At 41.5% G+C, this 24064-nt stretch overlaps 2 protein-coding genes across 2 annotated transcripts; both read left to right on the plus strand.

The window, feature by feature from the left end:
* Positions 1–13718: 13718 nt before the first annotated feature.
* LOC4337586 (E3 ubiquitin-protein ligase RDUF2) lies at positions 13719–15562 on the plus strand. Its single transcript, XM_015781992.3, has one exon. It carries the CDS (start codon positions 14042–14044, stop codon positions 15200–15202), a length of 1161 nt encoding a protein of 386 aa, XP_015637478.1. The 5' UTR covers positions 13719–14041; the 3' UTR covers positions 15203–15562.
* A 2489-nt stretch (positions 15563–18051) lies between these two features.
* LOC4337587 (uncharacterized) lies at positions 18052–18816 on the plus strand. Its single transcript, XM_015782257.3, has one exon. It carries the CDS (start codon positions 18132–18134, stop codon positions 18525–18527), a length of 396 nt encoding a protein of 131 aa, XP_015637743.1. The 5' UTR covers positions 18052–18131; the 3' UTR covers positions 18528–18816.
* Positions 18817–24064: the final 5248 nt, after the last annotated feature.

Consider the following 24064-nt stretch of genomic DNA (forward strand, 5'->3'; position numbering starts at 1 on the left):
ATGAGAGGTGGGACAGAGTATTAATGGTGTAGTATATTTTTATAGTTAACTATTGTATGAATTGACTATTAGATTAGCTATAGATAATTTGGATCAATAGTTGGCTATACTATTAAACTTGCTCTTATTATACTCCCTCCGTTTCGAAATGTTTGATACCATTGACTTTTTTAGCACATGTTTAACCGTTCGTCTTATTCAAATTTTTTTATGAGATATGTAAAATTATATGCCTACATAAAAATATATTTAACAATGAATCAAATGATAGGAAAAGAACTAATAATTATTTAAATTTTTTTAATAAGACGAATGGTTAAATATGTGATAAAAAGTCAACGGCGTCAAACATTTCGAAACGGATGGAGTAGTTATTTAGTTATTGGTGGTGTTCTTGTTGCACGAGTCAGCCTAAGTGGCCGTGGCATCCCAAACGGATGGGATGGCACGTGACTCCATCATCTCCTCCAGAGACTTCTTTCCTTTGTGTACCTCTTTGCTCAAGTGCTCATCTCTCTCTCTCTCTCTCTCTCTCTCTTTCTCTTACTACCATCCATTCCAGGCCTTGGGCTATCATCTGCATCTACTGCACATCCTGTCCGGCCCGGCCCACTAGATAAATTGACAGCTGGGCCTTATTACACTGCAGTAAAGCTGTTGCCGTCACCTTGTTATTTTTTTTCCTTGTAATAATGGTGTGGCCAAATGTTGTTTGTCGCAAAACATGCTAGGGAGGATGAGTGTAGAGGAACAAAAATACCATTGAGGATTAATTTACCGAGGCAAATGTAGGGAAGAGGAAAATAAAGATAATCATCAAAATATACTACCTCCTCCTGCAAATAGTTTAGCTCAATTTTGAGCTATACAATGTCAAATCAACACAAATGGAGGGAGTAAATCATTACTTTTAGGTAGTATTATTTTGTCCCAGTGGGAGGGTTTGTGATACTGTCGATATATTTGTCAAATGGCCTATATAAGGATTTCACATGTAACAAGTCGTTTCTCCTATTTTTGTGTTACAAATCACAAGGTATTTAACTTTTTGTCACTTTTAAGATGTGGCAATTAAATATTTACCACTCACAACCTATGACATATGAACCCTTATGTACCTATAATATGTAGGTCCAATGTTAAATTCTTAATTGTCACTCATAAGAGTGGCAAATAGTTAAATATCTCTAAATCACAATGGTAGATCACTTATTCATGTATTCACCCAAGGCATTAGATAAATTGGTCATATTTGTTATTAGATAAATTGGTCATGTTTGTACTGTCATCTAATATTCTAATATATGTGTATGCTAATAGTTATTGTCATTCTAATATATGTGTATGCTAATAGTTATTGTTGACAATTAAGTCTACTAATGAAAAGAAAAATATATACATGCCACCATAAAGTCTACACTTTAGAGATATATCACTCTTAATATTAAGAAAGATATATTGTTGACATTCGTTGTCACAATTCTTAAGAAGATAATGGTGTGACTTCTCACTTAGCGCTTTGGTGATGGAGGTGGTGTTCTCTATTTGCTTCCAAAGCAAGAGGTGCAAAGGCTGATCTTGGAAACAGATTGTAACACTGGTGGTGGAGAAACTGTCTTTACTCCCGGTTTGTAACCCCCTATAGTCCCGGTTTCCTAACCGGGACTACGAATCCGGGACTAAAGATCGCTATCTTTAGTCCCGGGCGAAATAACCGGGAGTAAAGATCTATCTTTAGTCCCGGTTGGTAACTAAAGAGATGGATCGTTACCAACCGGGACTAAAGAGGGGATAGGGACAATCCCGGATGGTCCCTTTCTTTTTTGTTACTTTTTTATTTTCTCCCGAATCGGATGGCATGCACATCCCAAATCAAACCCCAAATCCCCAAATAAAGTAACATCTCAAATCCACATCACAAATCCCAAATCCAAATCACAAATCTTAAAGTTACTTATACACACAAATCTAAAACATCACAAATCCTAAAAAAATTACACACAAATCAAATACATCACAGATTATACATCTCAAATCCATACAATGAATCACAAAATTACGTCTCAGTGAATCACAAAATATCAAAAAAAAAAAAGAGACGGCCGTCTGCGCCGCACGCCTGTGCGTCCGTCCATCCACCGCGTCCGCGCGGCCTCATCCGTCTCTAGGGGAGGGAGGAGGAAGGGAAGGGGAAGGAAGGAGGAGCGGCCTCATCCGTCTCCAGGGGAGGGAGGAGGACGCGTGGCGTAGCCTCATCCATCTCTAGGGGAGGGAGGAGGAAGGGAAGGGGAAGGAAGGAGGAGAGGCCTCATCCGTCTCCAGGGGAGGGAGGAGGAAGGGAAGGGAGAAGGAAGGAGGAAGGGGAGGATGGAGAGGGGAGGGGGGAGAAGAGAGGAGGATCGATCTGTGGGTGAGGAAGTGGTTGTGATTGTGGAGAAGAGGATAAGGACTAGGGATTATATACTACGTTGAATTTTAGTCCTGGTTGGTATTATCAACCGGGACTAAAGATCTAAATGATCTTTACTCCCGGTTGGAAGTACCAACCGGAACTAAAGTGGTAATCTTTAGTCCCGGTTGGTAGTATCAACCGGGACTAATGATTCTCGCCCCCCTAACATGCCTCTGACAGGGGATGAACCGGGACTAAAAATCATATTTAGTCCCGGTTGGAAAGATCAATTTTTTTTAACTAGGACTAAAAATCATTTTTAATCCCGATTTTTAATGAAACCGGGACTATTGTAGAATTTGGTCGACCGACCAAAAATGGTTTCTCCACCACTGTAAGATGCTGGTTGATTAATGAGCCAACTTAGGAAGTGTCTACTATCTTGAAACAAAGAGAGGAGCTAAGTTGGAATTTTATAGAGGTTCAGTTTATTTTCTCTCATATCGATCTTATAATAGAGTTGCACATGAATGAGCTAAACTAGTTGTGTGTACTCGGACAGGGGAGAGTGGGATGTTGACCCACCTAATTAACCCATTACGGCAATGCTTAGAATATGATTGTAATCCTGCCGCTGGGTAAGAAATGAAAGTTCTTCGGTCTTCAAAAAGAAAGAAAAAACCCGATGGTGCTAATCGGAGACCTCTAGTCGGATATGTTCTTCCCTCAAGGCTCTCAACGTCACCTAACTTTGTTTATGCGCGCATACTTACCAAATTGTTAAACCATACATTTTTTTAAAAAAAGTTTCTATACAAAAGTTGTTGTAAAAAAATCATACTAATATTTTTTTAATTTTTAGAGCTAATACTTAATTAATTAATTATATGTTAATTTGTCGCTCAGTTTTGCATGTAAGGAGAGGATTCTTAACTGCTCCAAAAGTACACAGTCTAACCCAAGGTCACAAGGTTGCTAGGTTGGTATCCAGTGTATCCACACAAATGACATGTTCTTTTCTCCAACAAAAATTGGATAAACTTTTTGATAAAAGTGGCACGCTTTTCAAACTGCTAAACAGTGCGTTTCGTGCAAAAACTTTCTATATGAAAGTTGTTCTAAAATATAAGGTTAATCTATTTTTCAAGTTTGTAATAATTAAAACTTAATTAATCACACGTTATTACCGTCTCATTTTGTGTGAAATACTTAAGCTGGGTTCAGGAGTGAGGGTTGGGAACCCTCACTCCCCGGCACAGAAAATGAAGTAGCGATTAGCACGTGATTAATTAAGTATTTGCTATTTTTTTTAAAAATAGATTAATATGATTTTTTTAAGCAACTTTTGTATAGAAACTTTTTAAAAAAAGCACACCGTTTAGCAGTTTGAAAAGCGTGCGCAAGGAAAACGAGGAGGATGAGTTGGGAACATCTTCTGCCGAACGCAGCCTTAATCTTTATCTTCATCTGTATCTTCAGTAGATTCAAACACCAAAAAAAAAGTCCATGAATTGCATTGAAATTTTAGAGAGCATGGTGTTAGCCTCGGGGATGTAGGTGCACTTTGGTTTTATGCGGAACCATGCAGAGTTTTTAATAAATTTTCTACATATAAAAAATGCAGCTTGCGAAAACCACATAAGCAATGGTAACAGTCATCATGTTGTACTCCAAATAAATACACCAAATACTACCTCCATATTTTAATGTATGATGCCGTTGACTTTTTATCTAACGTTTGACCATTCGTCTTATTAAAAAAATTATGTAATTATCATTTATTTTATTGTGACTTGATTAATCATCAAATGTTCTTTAAGCATAACGTAAATATTTTCATATTTGCATAAAAAATTTGAATAAAACGAATGATCAAACGTTAGTTAAAAAGTGAACGGCGTCATACATAAATACGGAGGGAGTACGTGTTATATATGAATAATAATAACACAAAAATGGAAACACAGGCAGGAGTAGTAAGATGGATCACTGCATGCTCCATCCCGCCAGTAGACATAATCATGCATTACGGTTGTATTAATTTGTAAGCAAATACACAGATACATAACATGGAAAATGGAACACGTACACTGAGGCAACCGCGATAGTACATATATATGGCCATGGATCCAAGCTGGCTTACTGCATATTCTATGCTGATCCATCCCAGTAGACACATAAGTACGCATTACGATTACTTAATTTATTCTTAATTAAGAACAATGCAAGCAGTAAATTAAATTGTTAAGCTAATAAGTAAGCAGGCAAGGGACACATGCAGTAAATTAGTCTAGCCAACTCTGGGGGTTTCAGCGACGGTGGCGCTGCCAAAGATGCGGACGCGGTTGGGGCGCAGATCCCGGGTCATCGGCGCCCCCACCGGCAGCACCACGATGTCGGCGTCGGGCTTGTCCTTGAGAATCGCCGCCTTCGCCTCCTCCATCGTCATCCCCACCACCTCCGGCCACGACCTCTTCGCCGCCGCCGAACGCACACCACCGCCCATTCTCGCCGGCTAACTAGTATACGTAGCTGGCTTAATTAGCTTGATGATCTCTCTGTCTGTAATTAATCTTAATCTATCTCTGCACGGCTTGAAAGGATTCATCTGGTTGATGTGTATTTATAGAGCAAGCATATATATGAACACGTGACACACGACGATCGAGCTGATGATATGTATATATGTTCATCGAGAACTTTGCGTATATTAATCGTAGTAACTATATATCCAACTTGCTCAACAACTTGTGTGTCCATCGATCCAGTAGTTGATAGAAATTAAATTAAGAAGCTTGCTAGCACCTAATCCACATGTTCACGTGAAACACACCAACATCTAACTAGTTAGTTATATATACGCAGAGTATGTATTGGCCGAATAGGAATTTTGCATGAAACAAATTTGCATGGAGCAAATTCATCTGAATAAATTATACCATAAATATCAGTGTATTCCCTTTGTGCTAAAATGTTACTCCATCCGACCCATAATATAAAATATTTTGGAGGGATGTACACGAAAGTAATTAATATTGCAATATAGTACCACCTATTTATACTATCTCTGTCTTAAAATAAAATATATAAAAAGATTATGGCTACCAGTATGGACATGTTAATTTGGGACAGAGTTAGCTTGCTAAGCTGCCGTAGAAAGTGAAGCTCTGGTAATATTCAATTAAAAGGAAACATAGATGGCCAGCTCATATATTGCTACTTGAAGTTCAGGAAATACTGCAATTAATCAGAACATATTCGTTTGTAATAAGCCGTCGTCTCTCAACTTTACGTCGAATTTGTACAGCATTCCCAGGGCGGGGGAGCCGCCACCACCTCCGCCCGCCTTAGCTACCTTTGCCTCCGCCCACCGCCGCGCTTGCCCGCTGCTGCGGTGAAGGGAGCAACGCCTGTGAGCGGCCGGTTGTTAGCCTCGACGGGTTCCTTGGCCTCACCAACGCCTCCACCTGTCACACCGCCTCCGCCTTGTGATGTGGTGAAGGGAGGTGAGCCTCCGGGTGGCTGTGAAGAGAGCAGCGCCCACGAGCCGCCAGTTGATAGCCACAATGGATTCCTTGGGCTCACCAACACCTCCACCGACGGCAACGCCACCAACAGGTTCATGGCTGTGGAGCTGGACGCAGTGAAGCAACGGGTATGCGTCACGGCGTGCTACTCACCGCCGTCGTTGTTGCCATTGTCGGACCCTGGGGCCAATGACCCGCCCTCGAGGAACGCCACGAAGTCGCTCAGCGACCGACGGTGCGCGCCCACCGCGACGCTTCGAATTCATCGGCCGCCCAAGCTACGTCCCCGGCGCTAGCCTTCGACATCAACGGCGTCCGATCCACTGCCGTTGTCGCCACTGTGGAAGCTCTGCCTCGTTGTCGGGTGCGGCGGCGGTGGCGGCAACGGAGCCTCTCAAGGTGGCCGCCTCTCCCCCATTTGCCGCCGGCAACCTCCGGAGAAGAGAAGAAAGAAAAGAAAGAAGAGATGTTGGTTTCACTTTTTTTTCTCTCATTTACATGTGGGTCCCACATACTTTTTTTTTACTATATAATGCCACGTCAGCGAAACCAGACATCTATACTGCTATGGGACCTAAATTATATAGTTTAATTAGGGGTGAAGGTTTCTAGTATTGAGGATAAAGGATGTCAAACAAACTCGGTGTAAAGTTGAGGGGAGAGAGGTGAACTTGTTCATATTCGTTTTGTTGTTGGGCCCATTATCTACTATCCAGGGTAGTGCGCATATGGCCCAGCCCATTAATCACATCCAAGCACTTTACAATTAATTTTTGGGCCTTATTCCAACTAAAAGCCGCTTCATCACGAATTTTTTTCTTTTTAAAATTTATTTTTTTAATATTTACAGAAATATTATGTCGGTGGAAAGATTTACAAAAATAGACCCTGCTGCCCTTCATTTGGGCGGCAAGCTGACGTGGCACGCGGCACTAGTTCTTTTTGCATCTGAGCCCCTTGCTTCCCTTGCGAATTTTGCACGTGGCCCCGATTCACAGCCCCAAAACGACCGTCATGTGTCCATGTGCCACGTCAACTTGCCGCCCAAATGGAGGGCGGCAGGGTCTATTTTTGTAAATCTTTTCGCCGATATAATATTTCTATAAATATTAAAAAAATTAAAAATAAAAAAAATCCTTCATCACCCTGTACTATATAGTACTAATATTCCCTCTGAAATATATGGTGATCGACTTGTTGCCTATGGTAAAAGTACTTCTAATTTTCGCTGAATATATATTAACATGCATGTCTGCTTCCATAACACTAGTGGAGAAACCATCTTTACTCCCGGTTGGGAACCCCCTTTAGTCCCGGTTTTCCAACCGGGAGTAAGGATCCGGGACTAAAGATGTACATCCTTAGTCTCGGTTGGTACCACCAACCGGGACTAAAGAGAGAGGATCTTTAGTCCCGGTTGATGTTACCAACCGGGACTAAAGAGACAATAGCGGCAGTACCAGATGTTCCCCTTTTCTTTTTCTTTTTCCCTTTTTATTTTCTCCCGAATCAAGTAGGCAAATCCCCAAATCAAAATAACATCCCAAATTCACATCACCAAACCCACATCACAAATCATAAAGTTACTTATACACACAAATCAAATACATCACAATATCCTAAGAAATTACTCAAATACATCACAGATCCAAACAATGAATCACAAATTTGTAACTTCTCAGTCAAATACATCTCAGTGAATCATCACAAATTTTTTTTAAAAAAACCAATGCCGCTGCTGCCGCCGCTCGCCACGACCGCCGAGCGCGGCCCCGCCGGCCGCCGGCCGCCGGGCGCGGACCCGCCGGTCGCGGCCCCTCCGCCCGCCGGCCGCCGGGCGCGGACCCGCCGGCTGCGGCCCCTCCGCCCGCCGCCGCCCGCCGTCGGCCGCGGCCCTGCCGGCCTCCGCCGGGCGCCGCCCCGCCGCCCGCCACGCCGGCCGGATGGGAAGGGGAGGAGGGGGGAGGAGGAAGGGGAGAAGGGGAGGAGGGGAGGAGAGGAGGAAGGGGAGGAGTTGGAGGAGAGGGGATGAGGAAGAGAGTTAGATCTGAGGAGAGGGGATAAGTGTGGAGGAGAGAATAAGGGATATGGATTATATACTACGTGTTTAATTTTAGTCCCGGTTGATAGTACCAACCGTGACTAAAGTGGTGATCTTTAGTCCCGGTTATTGACACCAACCGGGACTAAAGATCCTCGGCCCCCTGACATACATCTGACAAGGGATAAACTGGGACTAAAGATCATCTTTAGTCCCGGTTGGTAGCACCAACTGGGACTAAAGATTAAAATTTTTATAACCGGAACTAAAAACAATCTTTAGTCCCGGTTCTTTTTGGATCCGGGACTATTGTGGATTTTGCCGGACCGATGAAAGATGGTTTTTCCACCAGTGTAAGATGGGTGAGTACGTTATTAGATCAGTTCAACTCAACCAATTAAAGCAGCACAAATATAGCTGTTGAGTACCAATTTTATCAAATGCCTAAAATGCGATATATATTAATGTGCCTTAGCTCGATCGATCGGCTTTTTCTTAAAAAAAATGAGAGAGAAATGCCAGAGAGCTGCCGATTCAATTAAGAACAAAAGTAATCGCCTTTTCAGTTTTTTGACAGAGTCCAGGAAACCACGTACGCATATATGCAAGGGGAGAGTTGAAAGGTTGGGCAAGAAATTAATTAAAAAACCACATTCCCTTTCCTCTCGTCTAAAATACTAGTATCTTCACAAAAATTAGCCTTGCAAATTAATTAATCACTAATTAAAATTAATTAATGTGATTGGCATGCATCTCTAGACTAATGCAAAACCGCGTGTGACATGTTTCATAAAGTTTGGTAGAGGTGTTTGTGTTGGTACCATCGATCGATCAGAATTGAATACCATCACAATTCACAAGTACTATACGTTCTTCATCATCTTGTCATGCATGTATGACTCACTTTAGAGTTAGGATTTGGCCAACCAAAATCTTAAGTACTCGTAATATTTAAGTCACACTAAATAATTAATTATTAGTTGGCAGCAGCACCAAATTAAGCTAGCTTCAGATCAGAGTGATCGATATGAGGCGTACGTGTGAGATGAGTTGCCATGTTTGACTAATCAAATTAAACCCTCAATTAAGTCCATGTCACTAGCTATTACGTGCGTGTTTATCTCTTCACCTCCAATGCAAGCTAATTAAGCTAGCTATCTGCTGGTCGTTGCTAATCCCTTCTTTCTATAAAGTTAAGGCTAAAAGCTTAAACCTCGTGCTTCCACGTCATCATCAAATTATAAACCATTGGATGAATGTATTAGATTGCTTCTCAGACGTTGGATAGAATACAGCCTAGAGCCTAACCCATCAGTCACCGGGTGAGTCTCTTCGTCTCCTCAGTGCCAAATGTAGCCCACATAAACATATTGGCCATCTCCACACACATCTACATGTATCCAGCCGTCAATCCGTATAAAAAAGCTTTATGGCTGAACGCTCATTCAATTGACATGTGCTACCTAAATTATCTACAAATTTTGATAAAGCTGCTAAAAAGAATTTCTCCAAGAAAGCTATTTGTTTCTTCTGTTTCTTCTTGAGATTATACCTTTTATCTAATAAATTGATGTTAACCAAGTCCCGCAGCAACACGCGGGTCATCTTCTAGTATATATAAGTAGTTAACCCATAAGCTGCATATACCATCATTTTTAGTGAAAAAATATGTATATAACCATTTAGTTAACCAGTGACGGAGCCAACGACACCGTCAAGCCCGAATGACGACTGAACGGTGATTCATAGTATGATCGACCAATTTTGATGAATGTTAATGATGGTCGATCGATAGTGGAGGTGGTAGTGGCGGAGCCTAGGCAGCCATCTCAGTTGCTCAGAAGCTGCCTCCACCACTGTATATAATATTGAAATGTTTTCATGGAAAAAATTGATATAACATATCCATTAAATAGCTCAAATTAATTAATTGTGTACATATGCACACAATATCAATAAATAATTGTGTACATATACACACAATATCAATAAACAAGGCAATTATAATTGAGATGGATCGTTGACCAGCTATCATATAGATAGCTAACCCTTGCCCTAGTACGTACATGTAGCATAGATGATTAATTAGTAGATGATATGTCATGCATGTGTGTCCCCTGCTAAGATAAGTTAAGCTTGCTTAGCTAGCAACTTGGGCTAGCTCCCCAACTACTTATTATGCTGATGACGATCGATATATGTATATATCTCTTTTAGGGACCTATCACGGCCTGAATATGCCAACTAATTAACATTTGCAAACAAAATCCACCTAAGGTCATATTAGTTAGTTAATTAACAAATTAATAGCCGGCCGGAGAATATTTTTAAAATAGGCTGCACAGATACATAAAAAAAGAATTAAAGAAAGGCACCGGAGACACAGGTAGCTAAAGTATACTTGTAACATGCATGATCGATGTCATAGAATATCACGAGTGGATCTAGAGAAATCATCTATCACCAAACTAAACCACATAGAAACAATCTGCCTTCACATTGTTTACCCAATAACACCTAAATAGAACCTATAATTGTAGAAATATAAATGATGTAGTTTTATAAGAGAAAATAGATAATAGTAGTAGTAGTAGTAATCCAAATGCTAAAGAATAATATAAGGTGAACCTCTGACACTGGAAATATAGATGATGTAGTTTCATAAGAGAAAACTAATAAAAGATCAGATCCAAATGCTAAAAATAATTTGAGGTGATTGTGGCAAAAAAAAACTATATGATATGTATGTGCGCGACTTCATAAGAGAAGAAAGGCAATTCACACTATAGATAAATGACTAAAATGTTAAAAACAATTAAGATGATGTAAGGTAATAGTAACTACATTAAGCAATGTGGATTAACTTTATAATTATATAGCTTAACTAACAAGAGTTGATCCATTCACATCCATCGTACCCCTCCGTTTCATATTACAAGTTGTTTTAACCTTTTTCTAGTATAATACCTTTAAGTTTGACTAATTTTATAAAATAATTAGCAACATCTACAATACCAAATTAGTTTTATTAAATATAATAACATTGAGTATATTTTGATAATATGTTTGTTTTATGTTAAAAGCACTACTATATTTTTCTATACACTTGATCAAACTTTAAAAAGGTTTGATTAGAAAACAAAGCAAAACGTTTTATAATATAAAACATAGTGACAAGTTAAGAATTCAGTCAAAGGGTATATTACAAGCTGAAAGTAGAAATCATATCAATCGGTAGAATCATCGAAATTAATAACCATATATATTAAACTATCCGCGGAAAAAAGTCTTTGAAGAAAAAAAAATCATCCATGAACTAGAGCTGCCAATAATTGTATGGTACTCATATCCATGTTCATCGATGAACCCTGAGCTAAGTATAATATTAAGCCAACCAGGTCAGTCCACATGCGAGCTTAAATGGTGGCTAATTAAGCATGCATAAATATATCCTTGTACTATATGATATGCACATGCATGTATGTTGCTAGCTAGCTAGTTTTCCTCCAATCAAGGAGTTGGCCAGGAAGCTAATTTAGCTTTGATCGAGTAATACTATTAATTGAGTTGCTAGCTTCATCTAGAGCGCCAAAACATATTTGTCTTGTATCACAGTTAATTACTCTTCATTAAATAAGCTGTCCTACCTTAACCTCGATCCTCTTGTACTAGTTGTACTCCAGCTAGTTATGTATCTGAATCAAACAAGACACGTAGGCAAAATTAAGAAAGAAAAAGGTTAATTAATCCTATAATCGTTAGAGCACTATAGGTGAATGGAAGAGTAGGTTAATTTTGAGCCGTGTCAACGCGCGTTAAGTTTGGCCGCGCCGATCATAAGCATGAATATACAACAATCAATCATCGACCAGAACAACGAACTCTTAACCAGTAATTAATTAATTAATTCGCAGATTAATTAAGTGGGTTATTTTCGGTCTTCGGTTAGTTTGACCTGCCTAGCTGCTAGCTAGCTCCACGAGTATATGTTTTTTTTCCTTCAAGAAAATTTAGTGGATACAAATTCATTGGTAACTACCATTTATCGCCAAGTTTTTAAACATTGTAAAAGAAAGGAGAGCTGCTATACGTACGATTATTTGCGTACGATACTTGTACAATGTAACATCTGCCAGTCAAATCCCATGGTATTTTCTGGCCGTTTCTAACGAAGCAACACATGACATTTAACGTATGTTAGCAATCGTACGATGATCGTACATATAAAATCGTATTCATAGTATTTTCGAAAAAAAAACACGGTCACAAATAAAATACTATCAGTAAAAATCTAAAATAAAAGGACGTGCGAGGAGACGCGACAACATGTCTATAAAAGGGCACTAAGAAATAGCCCAGCTGTTCTTAAAAAAAAAGTTCTAAAAAAAAGAAGAAATATCCCAGCCTTAATATTGGTGGTGCCACCTGTCCAAGAGATTTGGTGGAAATGGGCATAGGATTCCTACTACCGCAATACTCCGGTTTCAATTATAAACCAAATTTTCGGTGGAACATCTGTCTAATAAATAATTAATCTCCTTTATTCCTTCCTGTCCCCTAAAAAAACCACGAGACACTTCTCCCTTTTAATTGCAACCGTTCCATTCACACTACTTGTACTACTCCTGCTTTCTCTTTTGCTGCCCAACCCGTTGACCGTTTATGAAATCACCAAACTACTCCAAGCTAAAAGAAAATAGTGTACAGAAACCAAATAAAAAAGGTCAGGAAAAGCTAAAAGAGCAATTTAAATTGTACAATTACCTAAAAAAGAAAATGCTAATAATAATCTTACTGTAGTAGTATGAATGCAAAATAAATGTGGGTGTGTAATAAAGCAGTTATTATCAGCAGTTAATAGTTTCACGGGGTACGGCCGTACTCCTCCTCCTCCTACCATACGTTGAGCCAGTCAGTGAGTGATTGGTGGTGGCCCCGCGATGGCAGTGGGCCAGCTACCAATGGTTGGAGGGTATTATGGTAAATCCGCGCGTGGAGACAGCGATGGACGGACATGGCTGGTCGTCGGCGATCCAACGGCGCATGATGGCGGTGCGGTGGTGGGCTCCGCCGGCGACGACGGCGTCGTAGCGATGGGTTGTCCGCGTGGCGGTGGGTTTGGTTGACGACGACTTGTCCTCACTGATGACTTGACCAAACAACAAGCTTAGCTAAAAGCTGTTTAGCTCTAGCTGTGTCCAGCTTACTGCTTGCGCTGATGTCCATTTCTCATGGTTAATGCTTTTGCGTTTTCTTCTCCTTTGGAAACAGTCACCCCAGTCAAACGTTTTCCGTCGAGATGTGCACGTGCATTCATTCCGAACATACCACGAAATTTCATACTTTTACTACAAACAGACCATAATTACTACTCCTAGGTTAATTCATTTTTTCTTTTTCTAAAAAAGAATTGAACTTTGGTTGCAGGACTAATTTTATGGATTTTGCTTATCATTCTATTTACCATAATAAGATACTCATATGTTCCAAAATTCAAGCATTCATGATTATGTATGTAGCTAGCCAGAGCGATTTGGAACGGAGGTAGTAAGTAAAAGTTATTCAAAACTACTTTTTATTATTATTATTTTTAAAAAGGTTAAATCTTTAAATCAGATGCTATGCTAATCAGGCAATCTCGTGTTTGAAATTTGCAAAAGAAAAAAGAACAAAAAAAAAAAAGAGAGAGGGAGGGAGGAAATGAGGAAATGCGCGTGGTTTGGGAGGATAACGGCGTGAGGAAGCAAAGCAAGTTGCCAACTTGGAACACAAGAAGGACACAAAGCTCTCTCTACTCCTTTTTCCACTCCTCTTCCTCCTCGCGACGCGTTTCCTCTCCTCCCCTCTTCTTCTCCTCTCCTCCGCCCAATCTCCCACCACCACGCCGTTCCTCTCCTCCTCCTCCTGCTGCTGCTGCGGCCGCGCCGCCGAGCCTCGGCAACCAACCCCCTCCACCACCACCACCGCCGGTAGAGGAGGCGAGGTCAACAGCAACAACCCAAACACAATATCCATCCCTTCTTGCGCGCGGTGGTTTCCGGGCAGATCTGAGACACACCAAACAAAAGAAGGTCTCGATCGATGGCTTCTTCCTCCCCTTCCTCCTCCTCCTCCCCCCCTTCCGCCGCCGGTGCCTCCTCCTACTGGTGCTACAGCTGCGACCGCTTCGTGCGCGCCCCCGCCCCCCACGACGACTCCGCCGTCGCCTGCCCGGACTGCGGCGGCGGCTTCCTCGAGGAGATGAGCGCGCCCCCGCCGCGCGCCGCCTACCTCCGCCGCCCGCGCGCGCACCACGCCAACGACCTGCGCCTGCGCCGCACGCGCCGCGCCGCGGCGGCGGCGGCGGCCGGCGACCGCTCGCCGTTCAACCCCGTCATCGTGCTTCGCCGCTCCCCCGCCGCCGCCGGCGACGACGACTCCCTCGCCGCCGCCACCAGCTTCGAGCTCTTCTACGACGACGGCGCGGGCTCCGGCCTCCGCCCGCTCCCGGAGACCATGTCGGACTTCCTCATGGGCTCCGGCTTCGAGCGCCTCCTCGACCAGCTCACCCAGATCGAGGCCGGCGGCCTCGCCCGCGCCAGGGAGAACCCACCGGCCTCCAAGGCCTCCGTCGAGTCCATGCCCACCGTCACCATCGCCGCCTCCCACGTCGGCGCAGACTCCCACTGCGCCGTCTGCAAGGAGCCCTTCGAGCTCGGCGACGAGGCCAGGGAGATGCCCTGCAGCCACATCTACCACCAGGACTGCATCCTCCCATGGCTCGCGCTCCGCAACTCCTGCCCGGTCTGCCGCCACGAGATGCCCACCGACGCCGCCCGCCCGCGGCCCAGCAATGCCGGCACAGAGGAGGAGACGGTCGGCCTCACCATCTGGAGGCTGCCCGGAGGCGGCTTCGCCGTCGGTAGGTTCGCCGGAGGGAGGAGGCCCGAGGAGAGGGAGCTTCCAGTTGTGTACACCGAGATGGATGGAGGGTTCAACAACGGCGGCGCGCCGAGGAGGATCTCCTGGGGTTCGAGGCAGAGCCGATCGACGGAGAGGAGTGCCATTAGGCGCATCTTCCGCAATGTGTTCTCGTGCTTTGGTCGCAGCCATTCATCGAATTCTCAGGCCTCGTCTTCGCATTCGAGGCCGGAGTTGAACGATGCGTCTGACCGGAGCGCCGTGTTCAGCCATGGCTCAAGAAGCCGGAGCACGAGCTGGAGGCTCGAAGATGGCCATGCCGACGCCATGGTGCAAAGATAGGCCTCAACTGAAGTAAGGAAGGTCGTCGATTGTTTCCATTTCGCGCATATGTATTTAGAGGAAAAGAAATTTGTAGTAGAACAGAATTGAGAATTGGTGTTGTACATAGGAGCAGCATCACATCTACTAGTAGATGATAACTTGCAGGGAAGAAGATGCCCACGATGGTGATTCTGAAATGAGCATTTGTTGTTTAGAGTGATGAATTTGCTCTTGCTGGTAGCAAATGTCGCTTGGAATTCTATGATTCATTCAAATTCATTGTGGCGATGATTCTTTGCATCTGTGAGAACGGAATGAATGAAACCATTTTGATGTTTGCAGTCTTGCAGGATTCAATAAAAATCTTGTTCCAGAAAATCTCTTGGCCTCTTGAATTTCGACCTATTCATCAGCTTTCTGTTGAAATGCAGACGTCTCATGGCTTGATAGTTTCTGGAGGATTGCTATCATGCTACGTTATCACCTTTATAATTGGTTTGATGATCATATTTCCTGGATCCAGTTTTTGTCACGTCTTTGCTTCATTTGTCTGAACCAAAGAACTTCAGTTTCACGAAATCCACCACTGTAATTTGTCTGTAGCCTTTCTCATGTAGCAGATATTTTAGTAGTACTTCCTTTTTCCTTGACTTATCTGAGACAAGATTTTTACACATCATTGTCCTGATGTCAACATAGAAAGTTGCAGGCACATGGAATTACTCTCCTGTACTGCATTTGAGTTCCTTTCCTGCATCTGAGCACATATCTCATAAGTGTTGTGCAGTAAAAGCTTGGCTTGTACATTCTCCCCATGGTTGACTACCTTCTGCAGTAAAATTTGCCTTCCTTTGAAACCTTACCTTGTAGTAGTCCTTGAATAGTACTGACAGCGTTGTACAACTATTTCATTTGGTAAACCAACCAAGAAATGCTCCTTTCATGCATGGCCCATATACAGGCATAATGCAGCTACTAAACTGAAACGATTCCTTCTTCCTTTTTTTTTTTGTTTGTACAACATTGCAGTGTATGTATGCATGTACTGGTACGTAGGTTAGGTCCAATGATTAAGCCCTGCCCTTAATCCTGCCACTGATGTCTGTTTTGGTAGTTGAGCTGCAACTGCATGCGAGCAGGGTTGGTCCAAGTTGAGGTACGATTGCTAATTTTCTGTTCAGTTCTGTCTGCAGAATATACAGGCAAGTATTGGCACAGTATCTTTGATGCCATCATCTTGTCCCTGAACAGTTTCTGGCTTTGTTTTGTACGACTGTGATGTTGAAACGGAAGAAAAAGGGTCTCTGCTTTGCTCTTTTTACTCGAGTGGAAGTCATTGTCCTGTGATGAGAAGAAATCAAGCAAGTGGTGGTAGGCATCTGAATTTACCACGTTTCAGATTCTTTCCTGGGGTGACATGGACATGCTTGTTTGCAGTTGTTACAAAACCACACTGGTGACTCGGTGGATGTCCATTGAGTTGAACAAAGGGCAAAGTTTGGTTCCATTCACTGAGCAAGCAAAATTGTTGTGATGACATGTGGAAAATACTGCAATATTACTGTGGTCTTGTGTAGATCTTTAGCTCAGGAATTCAGGAAACCTGAAAACGACCCACCTTTGGAGCATTTTCAGAAACTTGTTCCGGATTGTTGAGAGAGCTTGGTCTGTTGGGCATGCTTGGAATCAATCTAGATATGTTGCTTTCACGCATGACACATGCATTGATGCATAGTCCTAGCCTTGATCGATTGCTCTGGTTTTTATTCTCTTTCTTTACCTCCCATTTCCTTAATTGCAGTTTAGTGCAGCTCCAAGCCTCCAAATGATAAGTCTCTGCTCGACTCGGTAACTCCAACTCCTGAAAGTCTGTAGTAATATACATGGATTTTCTCCCTGATTCCTTTTACTTAGGTGGCTGAGTTATAACCGCAAGCAACACGGAGAAAGTCAATTTTCTTTCCTTGCGTGTGTTGACATCTCCTGCGCATTGTCAGATGTAGTAAACATCCTACTACACCTTTTTTTTTTACCTCCATGTAAAGCTTGAAGATTGGAGCTCGGATGCAATCACACTCTTCACCTCTGTTATGTCTATGAAGAAAACCATATGTGTTCGATCAGCTCCGATGAATTACAGGCTTTGCAACTTCTATTCCTAGCTTAGGTCCAGAAAATTCTTGATATGTGATGAACCAGACAGGCAGACGGACAGTATATATATACTGCTTTGATGTTGGGTGAGAAATGTTAGAGAGTAAAAGAAGTGGGTGAAACAGACACGATCAGTTTGCAGATGGTCACAACAACTTGCCATCTCCCTCCTTGCACGATTCACTTGGTACGGACGCATTGCTCTTGCTTCAGCCTTGTTACCTTGTACTGCATCTGTACTATCTCAATGTGAATCATGTGAGATTGATTTCCCAATTCCCATGCGGATGACAGATCACACACATCTTCAAGACCCACACGGCCGGCCATGCATGTTGAGCCGATCGACCACGTTGATTCTTCTTCACCGTGCTGCCATTCCATCGAACAGGCTGTGGGTGGGGGTCGGAGTTTTATTCTCCGAACCCCCCTCGGGCCGTGTTGGATTGGGAAAATGAGAAGCCGACGGCGGAGGCGGCGGTGGCGTGCTACAGCGGCAGGGGAGGAAGCGGCGGAGGCCATGGCCGGAGATGAAGGTGGGCTTGGACTTACGTGCGGCCCATATATTAACTAATTGGGCCAAAAACTAAACCCTTAAGTTTAGGGGTGTCAGTGCTGACTGTGACTGGACTGTGGGACCCGGTCATCTTATCCGCATCGCATGGAGGAGAGGAATCGCCTCCCTTATCCTCTCGCCATGCATTTCCTGCCTTGAGTGTGAGGATCATATTCATATTGCAGCTAGCGTACTGCACTGATCGATTTGCTCTAGCTAGCTCGTCGTTAGCCACCCATGGCTGCTTCTCCTGCTTCCACTGCCGCCGCCGTCGTGAATGCGCCGGCGGCCACCGGCGGGCTGCTGCTGCCGCGGGGGAGGAGTAGTTGGAGTTGGAGTTGCTGCAACAATAACAATTCTTCGATGGGGAGGAGGTGGCGGGCGGCGGCGGTGGGGGAGGTGGCGGCGGAGGGGAACACGTACCTGATCGCGGGGGCGGTGGCGGTGGCGCTGGTGGGGACGGCGTTCCCGATACTGTTCTCGCGGAAGGACACGTGCCCGGAGTGCGACGGCGCCGGGTTCGTGCGCAAGGGCGGCGCCACGCTGCGCGCCAACGCCGCCCGGAAGGACCTCCCCCAGATCGTCTGCCCCAACTGCAACGGCCTCGGCAAGCTCGGCCAGATCGACAAGTAATCATCCATCTCTACCTACCTGCTTCATCGACGATCCATCCATCCATCCATCATCATCCAGCTGCCAGCTTCTGATCATCTGATCACTATATACATGTGTGTATCTCACCATCTGTGTGCGTCGTCTATATAACTATATACTATAATCGTTAGTTTGGAACGCTGGAATAATTCCATATATATGGTCTAATTCCAGTGTTCCAAGCCGGCTATATATCAATCGCTACTTAAATTCAATGTACTTGTGTTGCTGAGCTACTTTGTCTCTGATATACATATTCATTGTCTCTCGCTGCTCTTCCGTTTAATGGAACAATATTAACATGTTCTTACTACTCACCACTTTTGTTTATATTTCTTCTTTTTTGGATGGACTGGAACGCGTCGTTGGCACATGTACGCTTATCGCTTTATTAAATTGAGACGGTTAGTATAAGCGAATGATTTTGATATATATAGCTCCGAGTTAAATACTGTCCTTTTTGGAGTATAGAGAGAGCTAGCTGGCTCTCAGGCTTTTCCTAAGTTTTGCATTGTGAATATAAAATGGACCTATATATCAGAGAGTAAGTTCGATATGGAATTACGGAGTATATTGCAATTATCTTTTCCCTCTCTTTGTTTGGTATGAAACTAATTAGCACACTTGAATAGCTGTGTCATCTTCAACTTATAAACTGTACAATAACACAAGGCAAGCACCAACTAAGTAATTAATTATTAATCTTCCTGCGGATGATGCACGATAATCGGCAAATTGAAGGCCAAGCCTGAATAGAGGGCTTGGTCACTTTAATGACATTTTCAATCTTACCAAAGTTGACAAAAAAGTGGCAACATTTAGTTTCCTGCCAAATTTTGGTAACTATATAAGAAATCCTACCAAAATTTGGTAAGGTTTTTTTTTGGCATCAAAGTAAACAGGCCTAGAGATAGCATCACTACAATAAAGTTTTTTTGATGAAATCCAGCGCGTTGCTGCGAGAGTTTTATGTGATATTAGTAAAAATAACATGTAAGATAGTATATTTTGTATAATTTTCATCTCTGGTTGACTATTGAAACAAAAATCTATAAACAATTTAGATTAATCTCTGGCTCAATGAGAGAAGGAAAAGAAAGAAGGTAATATATATATAAATTAATCATCCAAATGTAAAACTAAAGTGCTATGACATTGCAAGAGAAGAAAAGGACGAAGATAATTTAACAATGCATCATAAGTGCCTTATGATGAATTCTCTGCATTTTATAAAATGTATCTATGTCTTGTGGCAGTTTCATATAGACATTTTTTTATGTCTATAAGAGAGTAGAAGCATTTTCTAGAGATTAAATTGTACCACAACCATATCCAACCAATGCAAAAGAAAAGGAGAAAAAAAATGCTTTCCCTTGTTATTGACAATCCTTGAGATCATGACTTGGGTAAATCAATTTCATCTTCCATGCACTAATCAACTTAATATAATGTCATACCTGTATATTTGTGCCTTGTGTTATTTATATGTAGTTCCTAAGTATGAATTAACATTGAAAGGTGTGCCTCTATATAGCTTAAAATGTCTTTTACATAACATGCAATTTTTACAGTACATGAAGAATTTCTCTACAAGATAAAATAGAATCAAACATACTAAAAATGTCTCTAAAGTGTCTCTCTATAGTAAAAGTTTTCTATGCAATTTTCAAAGTGCCTCTAAAAAGTCTCTACCCTATAAAACTCCTAATTTTAGAGCCAATTAAAAAAGTGTCTCTACCAAAAGTGCCTCTATATGGGGTTTTTTTTGTTGTAGTGATGGTACTCATGTCAAGCCGTTGTCCACCTTACTAATTATATCCCTCACCTCCGCAAACATATATACTTCCTCCATTCAAAAATGTAAGTTGTATTTTGTTTTCTTAGAACAAGACTTGGACTAACAATTGCTAGATATATCATTTATGTGACACAAAAGCTAGCACAATCATAAGGAAGTACTTTTGAATATGAATCTCATAACATCAATTTTGCGTCATAAAAAACATATTATAATAAAGTAACTGCTAGTCAAAGGCTTGTCCAAAAAAATATGCCATATATTTTCAAATGGAGGGAGTACCATATATATGCAGGTTTAATCTAGCTCTAGTGTCATCACTGTCCACTATGTATGCTCCCGCCATCGCCTTAACTCGAAGTCTACTTGTTAATTTTGTGGTCCACTATGGCACTATCCATAACAATAAATAAACCATAATACCAGGGTGTCCTAGACATGGCTCTAGCTGACGTGCGTATATATAGTAAGCTCCAAAACATTGCTCTGACCAACCGTTCTTTTTATCGCTAACTATGACTTCTAGTTGAAACTAAAATCCACTTGTCTGAGAGGAAAAAACAAACCACGATCGCATCCACCAGATATATGTGAGAGTTTGATCTATCACTAGCGCGTCATCGCTATTTCTAGTACATATGCTTCTGTCATCACCTTAATTGTAGTCTATCTAATCTTCCTCCTTTTCCACTTGCCAACCCTAAACGAAATCGAATTCACTCGTTGATCTTGTGGTCGACTATGCATAGTAAAATTGTATGTAGTACATAGTAAGCTACAACACCTTGGTATAGAGTAAGTGGTTTTTTCCCATCACTAGACAACATTTGGCTTCAAAAGCCACAACCATATCCAACCAATGTAAAAAAAAGAGATAAAAAGTATGTCCCCTTGCTATTGACAATCCTCATCCATCAGATATACGTGAGTGTTTGATCTACCACTAGCGCATCATCGCTATCTCAGCTACAAAACCTTGGTATAGAGTAAGTGGTTTTCTCCCATCACCGGACAACATTTGGCTTCAAAAGCCACGACCATATCCAACCAATGTAAAAAAAAGGAGATAAAAAGTATTTTCCCTTGCTATTTACAATCCTTGAGCTCATAACCTGTTGGGTAAATCAAATTTATCTTCAATGCACTAACCAACACAATCTCATGTCATACTTGTACATTTGTGCCTTATAGTATTTATATCTAGTTCGTTAGTATATTAACATTATAGAGCTTAAAATTCCTCAAAAAATGCCTTTACATAACACGCATATTTTTAAGTACCAAAAGAATGCATCTACAAGAGAAAATTAAATAAAATATACTAAAAATGTCTCTAAAGTGCCTCTAAAAGTGTCTCTACACTATAAAACTCCTTGTTTTAGAGATAATTCAAAAAGTGTCTCTACAAAAGTGCCTCTACATGTTTTTTTTTGTTCTAGTGATGGTACTCATGTCAAGCCATTGTCCACCTTACTAATTATATCCCTGGCCTCTGCAAACATATATACTCCCTCCATTTAAAAATGTAAGGCACATTTTGTTATGTTAGAACAAGAATTGACTAATAATTTTGCGTCACAAAAATCATACTAGTCAAAGCCTTATTCTAACAAAACACAATACAGCTTATATTATATTTTGAAATGGAGGGATTACCCTATATATGTGGGTCACTATCCACTATGTATGCTTCCGCCATCGTCTTAACTTAAAGTCTATGTGAACTCCCTCCCTTTTTACTCGCCACCCTAAACGAATGTTGATTTTGTAACCCACTATCCATAACAATAAAACCATGCTACCAGGCATGTTGTCCTAGGCGCGGCTCTAACTAACGTGCATTTGTATAGTAAGCTCCAAACCATTGCTCTGACCAACCTTTTTTTTTTCACTAACTATGAACCCGGGTTGAAACTAAAAGTCACTTGTCCGAGAGCGAAAAAAATGCACCGTCGCATCCACCATATATATATGAGTTTGATCTATCACTAGTGCGTCGTTGCTATCTCTAGTTTAGATGCTTCTGTCATCACCTTACTTATGGTTTATCTAAACTTCCTTCTTTTCCACTTCCACCCTAAACGAAATTGAGCTTTCTCATTGATCTTGTGGTCCACCACGCATAGTAAAATTGTATGTATAGTACATAGTAAGCTACAAAAACTTGGTGTAGAGTAAGTGCTTTTTTCCCTTCACTAGACGGCATTTGGCTTCGAAAGCCACAAGAGTATAGATTAACATTATGAGAAGTGCCTCTTTAGAGCTTAAAATGCCTCAAGAAAATGTCTTTACATAACACGCAGCTTTTAAAGTACCAAAAGAATGCATCTACAAGATAAAATTAAGTAAAAATATACTAAAAGTGTCTCTAAAGTGTCCATAGAGTAAAAGTTTTCTAGGCAACTTTTAGAGTGCCACTAAAAGTGTCTCCACTCTATAAAACTCCTGATTTTAGAGGCAACTCGAAAAGTGTCTCTATACCAAAAGTGCATGTATATAGGGTTTTTGTTGCAGTGGTGGTACTCATGTCAAGCCATTCTCCACCTTACTAATTATATCCCTCACCTCTACAAACATATATACTTCCTCCATTTAAAAATGCAAGGCGTATTTTGTTTTTTTAAACAAGAGTTTGACTAACAATTGCTATATATATCATTTATGTGACACAAAAGTACGATCATAAGAAAGTACTTTCGAATACGAATCTCATAACATCAATTTTGCGTCACAAAAGCCATATTGTAAAAGAGTGATTAATAGTCAAAACCTTATTATAGTAGAGTAATACACCTTATATTATATTTTGAAATGGTGGGAGTACCCTATATATGCGGGTTTAATCTAGCTCTAGTATCGTCACTATCCACTATGTATGTTTTCGCCATCATGTTAACTTGAAGTCTATGTGAACTCCCTCCCTTTTTGATCACCACCCCCAAACACATGTTGATTTTGTGGCCCACTATCCATAACAATAAAACCATGCTACCAGGTAAGTTGTCCTAGGTGCGGCTCTAATTGACATGCGTATGCATAGTAAGCTCCAAAGTATCGCTCTGACCAACCTTTTTTTTTGTCACTAACTATGACCCCGGGTTGAAACCAAAAGTCACTTGTCTGGGTTTAAACTAATGCGTCATCGCTATCTCTAGTTTAGATGCTTCTGTCATCACCTTGATTGTAGTCTATCTAAACTTCCTCCTTTTTCACTTGCCATCTCCAAACGAAATCGAACTCGGTCGTTGATCTTGTGGTCTCCACTATCCATATGGTAAAGCTGGTACATAGTAAGTTACAAAACACTGGTATAGGGTAAGTGAATTTTCCCCTTCATTAGATGGCATTTGGCTTCGAAAGTCACTCTTTCGTTCGAAAGCGCAAAAACTAAGGTAAAGATAAACCATACCAAAGCATATATAGTATCAAACACGCGTCAAATATTTACCGTGCGCACGTGTGTTCTACATGTACGCGAATTATTCGGACCAATCAATCAATAAATTCCTAAAAACCAAGCTATTGATCCTAAAAAATGTCTATGGTAATCCTTTTCCTAGTGAATTTACCCATCCATGTATACCCATGCCCCTAGCTAGATCAAAAGCAATGCATAGATCTCAAACCAACTACCATAAGTCTGAGATCGAAGAGAGAACACTGTAATTAATACTCAAGCAAGTTACCAAAAAGAAATTAAGAAAGATGTAAGGAGAAC

Source organism: Oryza sativa, chromosome 5, assembly GCF_034140825.1.
Source record: "Oryza sativa Japonica Group chromosome 5, ASM3414082v1".
In the NCBI taxonomy this organism is placed as follows: Eukaryota; Viridiplantae; Streptophyta; class Magnoliopsida; order Poales; family Poaceae; genus Oryza; species Oryza sativa.

Excerpts from the sequence above, each read along its gene's own strand:
- LOC4337586 (XM_015781992.3), top strand. The coding sequence starts at position 14,042 with ATGGCTTCTTCCTCCCCTTCCTCCTCCTCCTCCCCCCCTTCCGCCGCC.
- LOC4337587 (XM_015782257.3), top strand. The coding sequence starts at position 18,132 with ATGGCTGCTTCTCCTGCTTCCACTGCCGCCGCCGTCGTGAATGCGCCG.